General features: G+C 52.2%; 1 protein-coding gene across 2 annotated transcripts; it reads right to left on the bottom strand.

Annotated features, from left to right (window-relative positions):
• Window positions 1-8,842: 8,842 nt before the first annotated feature.
• LOC133358209 (protein CDV3 homolog A-like) lies at window positions 8,843-14,210 on the bottom strand. Of its 2 annotated transcripts, none has more exons than XM_061576449.1 (5): window positions 13,766-14,210; window positions 11,366-11,439; window positions 9,701-9,843; window positions 9,167-9,344; window positions 8,843-9,003 (listed from the first exon to the last, which is right to left on the bottom strand). In XM_061576449.1, exons 1-5 carry the CDS (start codon window positions 14,171-14,173, stop codon window positions 8,880-8,882), a joined length of 927 nt encoding a protein of 308 aa, XP_061432433.1. In that variant the 5' UTR covers window positions 14,174-14,210; the 3' UTR covers window positions 8,843-8,879. The 2 variants fall into 2 exon arrangements, with proteins under 2 accessions (XP_061432433.1, XP_061432432.1); XM_061576448.1 differs by having other exon boundaries at window positions 11,366-11,442; window positions 13,766-14,209.
• Window positions 14,211-15,810: the final 1,600 nt, after the last annotated feature.

Raw genomic sequence — 15,810 nt, 5'->3', positions numbered from 1 at the left:
CCGGAACCACAAATGCGCTGGGAGGCACGTGACGCGGCCTCGTGACCAGAACGGGCCACGCGGATTGGCTGCCCCTGTAATTCTAATAATGCGGCGCCAGTGGCGGTTGCCGTCTCGGTGACCGCGCCCGAAAGCCACGCGGTGACGGTCACGTGCGGGCGTTTGTAATATGCAGGAAGCCTCCCATTGGTGGAGCGCCGAGTGGGGGGAAGAAGCCGGCTTCCCATTGGTGGACACAGCCAGTGTTTTGAAACGTCATCACGCACGCCGCGGTGACGTCACCACACACGCCGCCGTCATCACGCACGCCGCGGCGACGTCACCACGGCTCCCCAGGGCGGCAGGGGAGGCGGAGCTAACTACTTGCACTGCTGTTGGCTCCCAGCATTCACCAAAGATCCCCCGTGTAGCCTCCACAGACTGTTGGGGCAAGTGGTGTTAGCGAGTAGCACCTACAAAGACAAAGATCCCCCGTGTAGCCTCCACAGACTGTTGGGGCAAGTGGTGTTAGCCAGTAGCACCTACAAAGACAAAGATCCCCGTGTAGCCTCCACAGACTGTTGGGGCAAGTGGTGTTAGTGAGTAGCACCTACAAAGACAAAGATCCCCCGTGTAGCCTCCACAGACTGTTGGGGCAAGTGGTGTTAGCGAGTAGCACCTACAAAGACAAAGATCCCCCGTGTAGCCTTAACAGACTGTTGGGGCAAGTGGTGTTAGCGAGTAGCACCTACAAAGATCCCCCGTGTAGCCTCCACAGACTGTTGGGGCAAGTGGTGATAACGAGTAGCACCTGTGAAGACCGGCACGACACACGAGGGGGGTGAGTGACCAGCACCCCATTGGCGATGATGTTTACACACCGCACCAGGTACTCGTTTGAGGCTGAGTCGACCTAGGGGAGGCCCAGATAATCGTCACCGGTGTAGGCCGTGAGCGGGAATCGAACTCGGGTAGCCAGGTTCGCAGGGCAGCGAGCGACTACCGCTCCCCAACATTCACCAACCCCGCACTGACCAGCGTGGTGAAGTATGATTATAGATTTGAAGCTTTCGTGACTGCAAGGATTCATATTCTTAGGTTTTTTTCGGTAAAGTCACGTAGGTAAAAATTTTAAATTAATAAAAGTAAAATAAAAATAAAATAAAGATATTATTAACCATGCAAAACAGAGTTAACTACACATATTTGGACCATCTTATTTGACAGGCACTATTCTTCAGTTACCGTATAGTTTCTTCTTTTTTCACACACTGGTTTTCCTACTTTAAGTTTTACCACACATATTTGGCAAATCTAGAATTAATCCCAGCAACGTAGCAAAGTGCTGTTTCATCTACATAACAAAGGCTCAGTCCCATTCACATCAGCCGCACCTTAACAACTTTTAGAACCTCCCAGTTCAACCAGTCTACACAACAAAGACTCATTCCTGGCAGCGGTTTCAGCTGCACCACCTCTACATAACAAAAGGCTCAGTCCCATTTACGCGCACCTTTCCATCAGCCGCACCTTAACAACTCTTGGAACCTCCGAGTTCAACCAGTCTACACAACAAAGGCTCATTCCTAACAGCGTGCTTCAGCCGCACCGAACCTCACAATAATAATATTCAGGGCCTACCTTGGCTCCTCCCACCCTCAACTAGTATATATACAAGGACTGTTTTCTTGGAATCTCTCTCACTTGATACAGCTATCGTGCTGTGAAGGTTCCACCTGAAGACGGAAGCTTGTGTTGCCTCTGAAACATCGTGATTTTTATTTTATTTTTTATTTTACTTTTATTAATTTTAATTTTTATTTTTTACCTACGTGACATTACCTAAAAAACCTAAGAATATGGTGAAGTATGGTCAAGTCACCCGCTCCACCTCGCACTGTGCAGTGGGTTGACAAAATGTGGCCATGGAGCTTGCGTGATTAACACTCTACCGGAATGGGAATTGTTCATTGGATGTTTGCATGGATCCCTCAGGAGAATTGCTGCAAGAGTGAATGTAGGAAGGCGCGTGTTGAGCAGTGGCAATGTTGCCGAGGCGATTCTAATGGATTCATGGTTTAACCGAAGAAATCCATGTATCAACGGTCTAGTAAATGTAGCACACCGAACATGCCTTACGATGTATATTCATCACGCTATTGATGTTTAGTACCCCAATGGCTGCAATGGATTAACGCCATTTATTAATCTGCAAAACCCTCATTGAGTCTCAAGGCTCAATGGATCCCGCAATGGGAGGTTGCTGCAATAGGTTGTTTGGCCAAATCCCATGAATGAGGGGTTATGTGTAAGCAAAGCAGCCGTACCTGCAGCCAGCTCTCCACGCATGCGAGGGCTCAAGAAACCTGGATTCAGCTCATTTGCAAGAGCGACTTGGGTCATTGGTCTGGCAGGAAGGGGGCGATGACTGCTCCTGCTTTGTGTAATCCCAATTGGGCACATTTGTACCCTGAGGTAACACTCAAAGGTCCGCAAGGTTGCGTTCACAACCCATTTGCTGAGCAGTATTTCATCTGCTGGACATCGCAGTCCAATTGCTGTGGGAATGTCCACAGATCTCTTATAACCAAGCGCTGCTGGGCTTTGAGGCGAAAACGCGACCCGTCTATCACAAATGATAGCTCAACGAAGTGGCTTACCATGTGGAAATGTACTGCAGCCAATTGCTCTCAACGAATGTTTCTAAATGTGGAAGGAGAAACTGGAAGACCCTGAAAAAAATCCACGCGACCACGGAGAGAACACGCAGAGGGTCGCCTGTATAGCTCCAAATGAGTCATCTTTAAGCTACAGGTGACAGGTGCAGGCCTTATGAAACAAACAATAGCATGAAACAATAGAATATCGTAGACTGGAGGAAAAGAACGAACAACATGGGAAGTGCCATTGTTTGAGAAAGTATCGGGGTGTGTTATTTGTGATGGATGAGGTGACAGTGACGGAATTGAGTAACAATGGGGTAGAGAAACGGAGCAAGAGTTTTTGGGTGGGAAATCAGCAGCAGCAGTCCGCCTCACCCGTCCGAGACATGGGGCGCTCTCCATGCACGGGGAGGTCACCCCGATGGTGGAACTCGGCTCCCTGGCCAAGCGGCACGGTGCGTCGCTCTTCGTTCGCGAGCGCAACGCTGATGGTGCATTAGTGGGGGGGGGGAAGAAGGCTAGAGGAGTGAGGCATTCACCCAGCAGTGGAGAGACCCTGGCTTATACGGATTGTGCATTGGAGGGAGAGCAGGCTGGAGGCGGCATTCATCCAGCAGTAGATGTGTTGCATGCACTCACAGAATCAAGTTTAAGATGAAAACGGACATCGGAATCCAATGTTCTTCATTAATGTAAAAACGGGCATAAGAATATATTTTTTAAAATACCTGGTTAATCGTTATTTGCCGGCTAATCGCTGCGTGGATTAATTGGCAATCGATCCATGGATTGAGTAGTCATGTGACGTGCCCCCTTTATTTTATCGGCTAATATCCGCAAGATCGGCGTTTCAATCGCTGCCTGCTTTTATTGGAGCACGGCGCTCACGGCTGAACTGCCAAATGCACAGTAGCGCAGCCAGATCGGTACTTGGGTCAGTAGCCGGAACATTTATGATACAATTCAAAAAATAATCGCTCGCTTTTCAACACTCCTCTTTAATATTGCTTTACAAAAAACAATCAACCGGTCGATTGTTTTTGCCTCCACGTGGCAACTTGATCTGATTGGCTCTGTCAGGTAGTGGAGGGTTCTAGTTAAAAAAACAACCGGCATTTATCTAGTGATCGAACCCAAAATAAACTAATTGTTGAATCGTGGGGGTAGTGAAAGCCTATGCATAAAATTAGCCAGTAGTTGCATATATTTTGAATAATTCGTTGAGAACTATTATCTATGAGTGTGGAATGAGGGGGGGGGACCTCACGGACCCCATCTGTAATCATAGCAATGAAGTATCCACCAGGAGGGGACAGACCCTACTTCCAAAGCGTGGCTGGCGTGCCACCACATGGCACACCATCTTCATAATCGCCACATCACCACCATGAATTCCATGAGCCCAAACTCCATGATGCTGCTGCACTCATCACTTGCATTGCCAGCTCACCACATCCACCTAAACGTTCTCTACCCCGTTAGAAAATACGGACACTGACATGTTTAAGAAACAAAACCAGTCCCAACAATGACATCAACAGAAATGAAAAGACCAAAGCAGACGGTGGCCGATGTATGATTTACAGCACGCATCAAGTGCGCTTTTTTATTTAAGTTTGATCGTTTTAAAGATCAACGTTCAGCGTAAAGTAAAAAATATCTTGCATGTTTTAACACTGTCGATGGGCTGTGAAATGGACTATTGGAACAAGCGCAGCCCGCCACCTCTGCTGATCCCCCAGCCGATGTCCAAATACCCATTTTTGTTTTCCCCTGCAACATCCGAACAGAGCCAGTGTGGAGCCCTCACGGTACTACGGGTGGTTTTCCACTGGCCATTTGCCGTGCAGAGTGAAGTAAATCGTGCTATGCTGGCCTCACAATACATCCGACTCGGGGGGGGGGGGGGGGGCGGACAGACGGTGGACAGACGGTGTCACTGTACGTCCCTTCGACTCGTTCATTGCGTGCGACGCCAGCCAGCAAGCGCAACGAGGACAAAGCATCGCTAAACGCGTCCCGACTCGTCCGTTGCGTGCTACGTCGGTGGCATGGCATGGCACAGCTCCTTCCAGTGGAAAAAACACCCTGGCGCCACCAGAGGCGTGCCGCGCTGGCTCGCCATGGCCCCCCCGGGCGCGGCTCAGTTGTGCAGTGGGGGGAAAAAAGAAAAGGTAGAATTTTACCGCCATTGTCCCACACCGTTGAGCAACAGCAATCGCGGCACAGGCATTTTGTTGAAAATGAGTGTCAGTGACGGCAGCCGGCATGTCGGGAGGGGGTGGCGGGCCGGGGGGAAGCAATCGTGAAGCGTCCATTAGGAGCCATGCACCTGAAAGAGCAGCAACAGCGCGGGCACGCGTCTATAATCCCCACCGGCCCTACACGCCGAGAACGCCGGAAAACCCAAGCGGCAAAAAAACTGAAAAGACCGTACAGTGGGAATGGGGAGGATAGGGCAAAGCAGCTTGGAGGTTGGGATCGTTAGCTAACCAAACGCCAACCCTAATACCCCAACCCTAATACCCCAACTAGCCACGAGTACCAGCCCTCGAGGACTGACCCTAAACCTCGTGACTAACCCCCACCTCCGGTAAGGCTTCGACAGGCCCACTTTTTGATGTTAGTCGCGTTTCGGTTTTGGTGTTCGGAGCGCATGGCACTGAGTGGTCGTTTAGTGACAATGGTGGGAGGGGGTGGGTGGGAACGAACAAGCAGCTGATTCAATCGCAAAGGCTCCATTGATCAAGCGCCATTTCTCACAACCCTCGGCCACGGCAAACATGGGAACTCTTGTCTGGGCAAAGGTGGAGTGAACTTGTTGAAGGGATGACCCAAACAAAAAGGCCCACGTGAAGTTCACGCAATTTTCTCGAACACAAGCCGAAAAAGTAAAAAAAAGACAAACGCGGTCGTAATCGCCCAGACGCACCGCCAGGCTGCTGCGTGGCCTGGGCCATCTGAAACAAGGCGCTTCGACCCCGCAGTTTCGTCGGCGAGAAAGATAACTCGCAAGCGACTTTCTCGGCAACGAAATGCACCGATGATGTAATCGCAGTGATGGGTTTAAAAGCGTACAACAGAAACGTCGTCGTCGGATGTCGGTCGCGTGTTTGCTCCAAAAGTAACATTAAAACATGGCGGGCTAGGAAGGGGTGTCTACTAAACCGCCATTTATTTAGCGGGTTGCCAAATCCCTTAACGCGCCACCGCGGGGGTATCAAATCATGGCAACGTGGCCGGTGAGCTCAAAATTCGTTAAAATGCATAATTGCATTCACAAACCCGGCTCCCAGAGGAAAGTAACGCAAACCCCCAATAATCCCTTCCCAGCACTTGGAGCAATCCCCATAATGCACTGCGGATCACGACGACGCCATCGCCAGTTGCCCTGCTTTAGGATAACGCCCCGTCGTAGTGAAACGCGCCATTGCAGCCATTCAGAATTGGTTTTAGGGCTGGTGGGGTGGGGGGTGGGACGATGCTGCAATGTGTGGTGCGTTAAAGGGCACGACGTAATAGTGTAAGGCAACAAGGGGACAAACGGCTGCAGTTGGGGAAAAGGATTGCGATGTCATTCGGAGTGGTGATACTTCTCAGGAGTGCGCCAACGTTTGGTTCTCGCCACCCCCTTTCATTCCTGGTTAATTCACCGTACGGCAGTCTCCTTTGCTGTGCCACACAATTTTTATCGTTGGTATCAATGCAAACTCGTAGCGCGTCAAAACTTTAACGAGACTGTCATTACACCTTCTCCACTACGGCTCTCGATTCGAGGTCACAATTCGATTCAAGAATATTTTTTTAAATGCGGTGAATGTGTCACCACTGGCTGCAAATCAATTCCTACACGACCATGGCGAGCATGAAAGAATCGACGAGTCGATCCGTCGTGACTTTCGGAGCCAGAGATAAAGAACCCCTGTGAGATGAGCTCTCGACCCAAGATCGATTCATTTCAATGACCATGGAAAACGTTGGCACCGCTAAAGTCTCACGAAGTCTTGTGGCTACTGGACTATCAATGCGCAAAGCTTCCACGTCTGTTAAAGTGACCTCTGTACGAGTTCAGCGCCTTGAATCGCCTCTCTGAACTCCGTAAGCTGTGCCATTTAGTTTAACAAGCTTTAAATATTTTTTGTTCTCTCCTCACAGTGTCGGATTTTGTTTTAGTTTACTCTCAAGTATCTTCCCGAGCGGGTAGTGTCTGCAACCCTAAGGGTCGACAACGAAACGAAGAGATGGGGCACACGTCGGGTCGAGGCGTCTGTCAAGGCACCCGGTGCAATAGCGACCCCCCCCCCCACCCACCGCCACATCCTCGCCAGAATGCGGAAAGAGGAAAAAAACAAAACGCGTCTCCCAGAGGTCTTTTTCCCACTGCAAAACCGAGCTGTGCCACGCCGGGGCCGGGCCAGCCCCGCTGCAGCTCAGACGAGGCACCAAGTTTGAGCTTTTTCCTCACTGCAGAAGCCGAGCCGAGCCAAGCCAAGCCATCGATGTTGCGCGCGATCATACAAGTTGAGGCACGTACACGAGTCGGTGACGGTGGAGTCCTGCACTAATGTCACGCGCAGAATTATCCAGCCCCCTGGCCCTGCTCGGACCCTACCGACCCCACCGACCAACCCCGCTCCCCCCCACCCCCGAGCCAGATCCCGTCTGGCGTATGAAAAGGTTTGGTTCTGGCTCAGCACGGCAAATAGCCAGTGGCACATCGCCAGTACCGCAACGGACTCCGCACGCTTACTCGGCTCGGTTGACGCAGTGGGAAAAAAACTGGGTACCAGACACCATAGATTTTCACAATTTCCGATTCTGCATCCACATGTGCGCACACCAAAGGCCCCTCCTCCACCAGCCCAGCCCAGCTGCCCACCCCCGTTCGTGTCAAGAGCTGTGGCTCTCTGGGAACAGCAACGATGAAAAGAGAACAATAGACTGGTAAAAGGTGGCGGGGAGATGGGAAGTTAAGTGCCAGAGGTGGGGGTTAGACGTGATGGTGGGATCCACGTTGAATGGTTTAGTTAGGGTTAGGATCAGGGGCTGGTTGGTTAATTTTGTTTATGGTTAAGGTGCGGTTGGATAGTGTGGTGAGAGTTGTGACTCAGGCTAATGTTAGGGGGCTGGTTGTCCAGTTTGTTAGATATAAATGTAGATCTATGGTTTTTGCTGGCTAGTCTTTCAGCGTTAGGCGGTTGGGCAGTATGGATTGGCTACCGTGGTTAAGGATAGAGCTTATTACTGGTAAGGGGGCTGGTTGGCTCATTGATTAGTTTTAAGTTTAGTTCGTGTTGGTTGTAGGGGCTAGTTATATAGTTAAGTTTTGGTGTAGGGCCAAGAATGTGGTTGGCTAGGTTATGAAGGTGAGGGGAACAGTGCTGTTGGTGTTGTTAGGGTTTGGAATAGAGAGAATGCTAAGTGACTGGATGTCTGGTTTGTAAGGATTGGAGCGAGTATGTTGCTTGGCAAGTCAGCTAGTGCATTGGGGGTGGGGGGGGGGGTTAGATAAGGGCAGATTGGTTCGTGTGCTCCCCTTACAATCAATTGACCCCTCCAACTGCCCAGTACTGCAGTGATTTTCACTTCTTGTTCACTCTTCTCTTAGCGCACAGAGCACAGAGTGGGGGGGGGGGGGGGGGGGTGCACAACCATCACGAGACGCGACGATGGGGGGCGACATCGCCAGCCCAACCTCCCGGGTCCCCCGACGCACACCGGCCAGCCTGCAGCACACACGCAGTCCCACCACCGACCTGCGACCCCTGGATCTGCTCAATCCCTCCCGTTCTGCCGTCCAATCTGGCTGCGTTGTCACAGCGATCGCTGGGCTGGGAAGGCCGCACGACGACCTGGGTCGTCTCACACGTCACCATTCAGTCTCTCAGATTAGTTTTTTCTTCGTTTCATTCATTACAGGCTTATTAATTTTTTTTATTTTCCATTTATTCTGCACCAAAAACGCCGGCCGCAATTTTTAACTCACCGACATCCAGTACGTTGTGTTTTTATCACTTTTTTTAAAATCTAATTTAGGCAATCTATTTTTTTTTTGTACAGAATAAGCGACGCCGATACACTGTTGTTAGAAAGTGAGCCCCCCCACCTCTCTTCCGACCCCATCGCCACACGTTCCCTGTTCCCCAATCCCTCCCTCCCGCTTAACCCCCCCCCCCCCCCCACTTGGCACCCCCCTCCCCCCCACCCCAAAGACCAGATGGGCCATGGCTCTGGTCGCTACTCGCCGAGCACGGCGAACTGATTGCCGAGCTCCAGGTCGACGCCCTTGGCGCGCTGGCCGTCCTCGCGCGCCCGCCCGCGGTGCTTCACCGTCTCGAACGTCTTCTCCAGCTCCTTTTCCCTGCAGCGACGCAGACATTGACGGGGAGACGAGACAGACCGCAAGATTATAGAAGGGGGACACGGAAAGATAAGATGGGGAGAAAGACAGCGCTATAGACAGGGAGACGGACAATGCTATAGAGATGGAAAGGGGGAGAGGGCGAGGACGGGGAGAGACTCACCTCTTCGTCTCCACCATGGCGGCCGCCTGCAGAGAGGGGAACTGCGACTCGCTCGTGATCTCAGGGGGCTTCTGGGGTCCCCGGCGAGGGGTCGCCGCTGAGCCCGAGCGAGCACCCGGGGGGCGGTAGACACCCCCCACGACCCCCTTCACGTCCAGCGCCTCGGCCGCTAGCTTCGCTGCTTCGGCAAGGGAGGTGGGGGGGGGCAGCAGGAAATTATTTCATCATAACATATTTTTTACCAGGTAAGGCCCACTGAGCTACGTAGATTATTTTTCAGAAGCGACCTGGCTATCCACAAATGATAGCTCACCAAGTGGATTATCACCATCACGTGGAAATGTATTGCAGCAGCCAAATACTCTTAAACACGTGATGTTCATTCTAAATGTGGAGGGGAAAAAACTCCAAATATACAGGCATCAGGGTTAGCATAGAACCCATGTCCTCCTGTATAACAGGCGAGGTAGTTAACATCTTCTAGCCACCGCGAATGGATGGACAGACAGCTCAAACACACGGGTGCTTGCGTACCGGCGGGGGCAGTGGGCTGCGCCTGGCCGCCCTGCCGGCTCCACACTCCGGAGGAGCGCTCGCTATCGCGCGCCGTGCCCTCCCCGTCGCTGTCCTTGTCCTCCTTGCCCTCGAGGCCGCCCTCCTCCTCCACGTTCTCCTCGCTGCCGCACGGGGAAGGAGGGGGGACACGCACCGTCAAGAGGTCATCACGAACAGCGCCGTGGTAATCGGCCATCATCATCATCCCTCCTCACGACACGTCCAACCCAAGCCCACATTTGTCTCAACAGTTCGAATGATGTCTTCAGGAGAAGACAAAGTGCACACCAGAGGAGCAGGGTTCTTGTGGAGCGCAAAAGCTGAAGAATCATTATTGGGATACAGACCAGATCACTTCATCCCCAAATCTGTCTGTTGACTGATGATGCAAGTTGCAATTACTGGTGAAACGTCATACTCGAATTGTAAATGTTGTGAGTTTACTCTCCAACACATCGCTGTGTTGTACTAGTAACGAATTGGCATGTTTTGTTTACGAGACAAACCTTACTAAATGGCTGTATCGGGTGGTGGCGGGTTTAATGACACATTATATATATTTACGCAATCTCACCCAAAAACCTCTATTATGGGCACTTCACCCCCATTTATCTCCCCCATTTCTGTCCATCGAATTTCTGCCAGTCCTAGGCTATCGTCGCCTGTATTTTTCCACATCCTTTTCTGTGCAGCTCTAACAACCCTGTTGCCCTCGGTATTCTTACATTCCGTGTCCCTACTTGCGATATTCCGATTCGCCGTTCTCAACCTCTTCGTCGCTTCAGGAAATTTGGCTGCTTTGTTGTCGTCTCTGCTGCTGCCGCTGCTGCTTTCTGGTGGTTACATTTTTCGACCCGATCCCGGTTTCTCAATTTGGAGATGCGAACCTTGTTGACCTGGGCGTGTTAATGTAATTTCCCAGCGCGGCAGTTAAAACTATGTGGAACGTTTCTTAAATCCAGGCCCCCTCCCCCCACCACCCCAACCTCGGCCTCTGCCCAGCCAGCAGTACAAACGGGAACACCGCTGTCGGCGACATGAACGGTCATTAATTTGCCAATAACACCTATAGAGGACCGCAGAGCTTTGGCAGCCGGATTCGAACTGTGAACCTCCCTCTGCTACAGGCGGTGATCGCACGACCACTGCGTCGCCATCACCACCAACCTGGCCATGTCCGTACCGTGACCAGACTATTTAACGATCTGCTATAGCACTAATTAGACTAGACTATTTTTATTTTACGAGGTAAGGCTCACGGAGCTGTATAGCTCATTTTTCAAAAGCGACCTGGCCACAAATGAGAGCCCCACGAAGTGGCTCATCATCATGTGGAAATATCTAGCAGCCAAATACTCTAAGCACGTGACATTTATTCTAAATGTGGATGGAAAAACCAGAGGACCCTGGAAAAAAAGTCACGCGACCACTGGGAAAGGCATGCAAACCCAATATACAGTGGGCGTCAGGGTTGGGATAGAACCCACTAGCTCCTGCATACCAGACAAGGGAGTTAAACATCTCTTCGTAACCGTGGCGCCCTCTGGCCACCATGACCTGGGCAACAGAGGTGTTCGTCGCATCGAGGGGAGGACTGGTGGGCAGAGGTCACGTGAGAGGCGAGGGCTCGGCAAGCACGCTCACCTGATCTGCAGCGCTTGTATCCTGAGGCCACTGTAGTCGGCTTCCTTCTGCTCAAACTCCTTCCACTCCTCTTCCTCCTGCAAAGATGGCGGTCACGCCGCAGGTTTGTTACAGGCAGCGTCATCCCAGCGGTTCCAAGCAAAGACTGTTGGGGCAAGTGCCATGAGCGGCCACCTATGGAGGCCGGTGCAATTCCCCATGCCCCTCCCCCCACCCACGAGGGCCGTTTGTCCACCCTGGCACTGTCGACTTGTCCACCACGATTAAGTCTTACGATTGGCTGGCAGGAGGTCGCGTGCGGTGGAATTAAAGTGCGGGTAGTATTCCCATCTCTTCCAAAATGTGTGGTCAGCATGGAAGGGTAAATCAAATATCCTTTCGAGAGGGTCTTGACGTCTATAGCAGGAGGCCCGTCCGCTAGCAGTGGTGAGAGCAAGTCATTGCAGGTCTGCGCCTTTTTCCTTCCTCTTTGAATGCCGAGTCTGCGTCAAACCCTCTCTGCCGTTCATTCGCCATTTGGAAAAAGTGACGACGGGAATACAAAAAAAAGAACCATGCTGGCTAGGCCACGTGGTCATCAAGCTCCAAACCTCGTGCCGGCAAGAGAGGCCAGCCAGGGTCAACTCCACCCCGCCACACACTGGGGGTTGGGTGTAATGGATAGTGTGGGAATCTGACCCCACAAGGCCTACCTACGGCGGTGGTTCGCAATCTTTTTGGAACGGTGTACCCCCCCCCCCCCCCCACAAATCAAGGTTAAAGGGTGTAGAGTGTAGGGTGAAGGGTGTGGAGTGTCGGGTGTAGGTTGAAGAGTGTGTAGTGGAGGGTGTAGGGTGAAGGGTGTGGAGTGTCGGGTGAAGGGTGTGGAGTGGAGGGTGTAGGAAGAAGGGTGTGGAGTGGAGGGTGTAGGTTGGAGGGTGTGGAGTGGAGGGTGTAGGTTGGAGGGTGTGTAGTGTAGGGTGTAGGTTGAAGGGTGTGGAGTGGAGGGTGTAGGTTGGAGGGTGTGGAGTGGAGGGTGTAGGTTGGAGGGTGTGGAGTGGAGGGTCTAGGTTGGAGGGTGTGGAGTGGAGGCTGAAGGGTGTAGGTTGACGGGTGTGGAGTGTAGGGTGTAGGTTGTAAGGTGTGGAGTGTAGGGTGTAGGTAGAAGGGAGGGGAGTGGAGGGTGAATGCAAGACGCTGGGCTGTGTGCGATGGAGGAGGCTGCAGGGTTGCAAGCTGTAGAGCAGGGGGAGGGGGGGAGCCCCGTGTCAACCATTTCGCAAGAGCGCACTCACTATTCCCACAACCATCACTATTACCACTACCACCATCACCATCACCACTATCACCACCACAATAATTACCACTATCATCACCACCACCATCACCATCACCACTATCACCACCACAATAATTACCACTATCACGACCACTATTACCATCACAACTATCAATACCACAACTATCACCACCGCTACCATCATCACAATTACCATCACCATGAGCACCGCCACTATTAATAAATATTGTGACGGTGGTGGAAATGGTAAGTGTCGTGGTGATGGTGGTCATGGTGACGATGGTAATTGTAGTGGTTGATGGTAGTGGTCTTCGTAACAGTCGTGGAGATGGCAACAGTGGTTATGATGGTTATATTGGTAGAGATGATAACAGTAGTGGTGATGGTGGTGGTAAAAATCGTGGTGATAGTACTGACGGTGGTAGTGGAGTGTGTGTTGATTGTGATAGTGGTGATTAGTGGTGGTAACAGTAATTGCGGGAGTAGTGGTAGTGTTAATGGTAGTAATAGCATTGGAGGTTGTGGTGATGGTTATAGTGGCGATGCTGGTGTTAGCAATGTGAAAGGTAATGGTGGTGGTGGTGAGTGGCGGTAATAGTAGCTGGGGGGGTGAACATCCCTCTAGCGAGGGTGACGGTGTTGGTGGTAACAGTGATTGTGGTGGCGCTAATTACGGTGGCATTAGTAAGGGTAGCGGTGATGGTAATCGCGATGGTGATGATGACGAGGGGTTTTTATTTTAATTTCCCCACCACTCAATGGATGACGCCGGCCAGGGCCTCAGCACAAGCACAAGGGCCCCGCGTGGCACCCCTCCCGAACACGACGTGCGGCGCGGCTGGCGCGGTGGCGATGAACGTCCCGTGGACATGGTGGGTGGCTCTAATCCGCAGCGGCGGCGGTAATGATGGTGGCGACGTCTGATGACAAGGGCCGGAGTAACATCCCAACCACCACCATCACGCTATTGCCAATGGACACCGGTAATGGTTGCGCGAGCGATTATAAAGATGGTGATGATCGTGGTGGATATGGTAACAGCTGTGGCGATGATGATGATCGTGGTGGGGGTGGTGGTGACGATGACGACGAGGATTGGCGAATGTGGCGCCTCGCTTCACCTTGACCGCGGCGCTATCCGCGTTCTCCGAGCCGCGCTGCGCCTTCTCCCGCTCCCGCCTCGGCTTCTTGACGGAGGCCGAGGCCGCGGCCTGCCCTCCACCCGAAGCCCCCGCGTTGCCTGGAGCGGCCCCGCCGGCCGAGCTCGCACCTCCGGCGGCAACAGCCGCGCCGCCCGCCGTGGCCGAGACCGAGGGAGCGACGGCGATGGCAGCCGCCGCGACCGGCGGCGCCGCCGGAGTCGGGGCCGCCGCCGCCGCCGCCGCCGCTGCGGCCGAGGGCCCGACGGAGGAAGCCGAAGAGGAGACGGGGGCGCCCTCGTTGCCGCCCTTGCGGCCGCGGTCTTTCTTCTTCTTCTTGTCGCGCTTGGCGAAGAAGTCATCCAGACTCTTGTCCTCTCCGTCCGCCATGCTGCCCGGTAGGCATGAAGCGATTACTTCGATTCGATTGCGCCCCGCCTCGAGTCGACTAATAGCGAATCGATTCCCGTGGGAGTGGTTGCATGACGCGGGTGGGGGGGGGAGTGGGAATCGATTCACAGCGACTGCGCGTGAATCGATCCTTTACGATTCCTACTCTTGACTTTTTTTTGTCTCCAAAGTCTCGAGTGGAGTTTCTCGACGCTTTGGTTTACAGCCCCTGCAGAACCAGCAGTGGAAATTCCACATTCCTATGGCAGGGGCGAGTATTTACATAGGACAACAACCACTGTTGATCCGGACAACTTTGTATTTATTTTATCGACCCCCCTCCCGAAAGGAGTGATGATGGCCTGAGTCAAGCACCCGGCCTCCACCGGGTTTTGTGTCAACTCCACGTGTTTAATGACCACGTGTTTTAGTCCATCAGTCCGTTGTTTTGCCAGACCAATATATGCAGCAGAACTTAGGCGAGCAAACTCTGGAGCAGTTTCGACCTCGTGGGTCTCATCAGCAAGTCACGCCAAAACCAAGCTGCCGAGTTGCCAGATGTCTCGTGGCAAGGTCGTGCCATGTAGCCCATGCGACCCCGTTGTATCGAGTTGACAGTGGCAGATCAGACCGAACAGATGACCCAATGCATGCCGTGTCTGTAACAACACTGGTATTCAAAGGGAATATATAATTGGGGACGTTTCGGGCGATGCCAATTCTTCAGAACACACACAGGCCAGAAAGGTGGAGATCAGAGACAACATAAACAACACAACGAAGACAGCCAACAGAGCACACTTAACACGGTGCCAGCCAGTTCGTGTGTGTATGGGACAGCAGACGATCTGTACAGAGACCACAGTGCCAATAGCGGTGCACATGAGGCAAGGCAGTGGTACAAGACAGCACAGACAACACACACAATGTAGGCAAGGCACAGTATAGACCGGACAAGATAGTGCAGATAAAAACTCAACTTTATTTCCCCAGGTAAGGCCCACTGAGCTTGTGTAGCTATTTTTCAGAATCCACCTGGCGATCACAAATGACAGCTCAACGAAGCGGCTCATCATCATCATCACGTGGACATTTATAGCAGCAGCCAAATACACATATACTGTCAGTACACTACCACCGACCAGGCCATGCAAACTACACATTGGAAATGCACAGTACAGACAAGACGCAGTACACACCAGACAAGACACAAAGACAGTATATACAATACACACACACAGTGTATACAATACACACACAGTATATACAATACACACACAGACAGTATATACAATACACACACAGACAGTATATACAATATACACACACAGACAGTATATACAATACACACACAGACAGTATATACAATACACACACAGTGTATACAATGCACAAACACACAGACAGTATATACAATGCACATACACACAGACATTATATACAATACAACAACAACAACAACCGCCATTCGCCACTAAGTGGCGGTGACGTCACCACGATGCTTGTGCCAGGCCAAGTGCACCTTGAGGCCACGTGAAGTGTCGAAAGCCCGCTGGCAGGAGGTCACGGGGCAGACCCAGGTGTCACGGGTCGACTGACCGAGATGACCGAGATGACTGGCTGATGCACCAACTGTG

The sequence above is a fragment of the Lethenteron reissneri genome, chromosome 61, assembly GCF_015708825.2.
Source record: "Lethenteron reissneri isolate LAM-NWPU_2019-01 chromosome 61, ASM1570882v1, whole genome shotgun sequence".
In the NCBI taxonomy this organism is placed as follows: Eukaryota; Metazoa; Chordata; class Hyperoartia; order Petromyzontiformes; family Petromyzontidae; genus Lethenteron; species Lethenteron reissneri.
The sequence above is the reverse complement of the archived record's forward strand: the minus strand, read 5'-3'. Positions and strand labels throughout refer to the sequence as shown.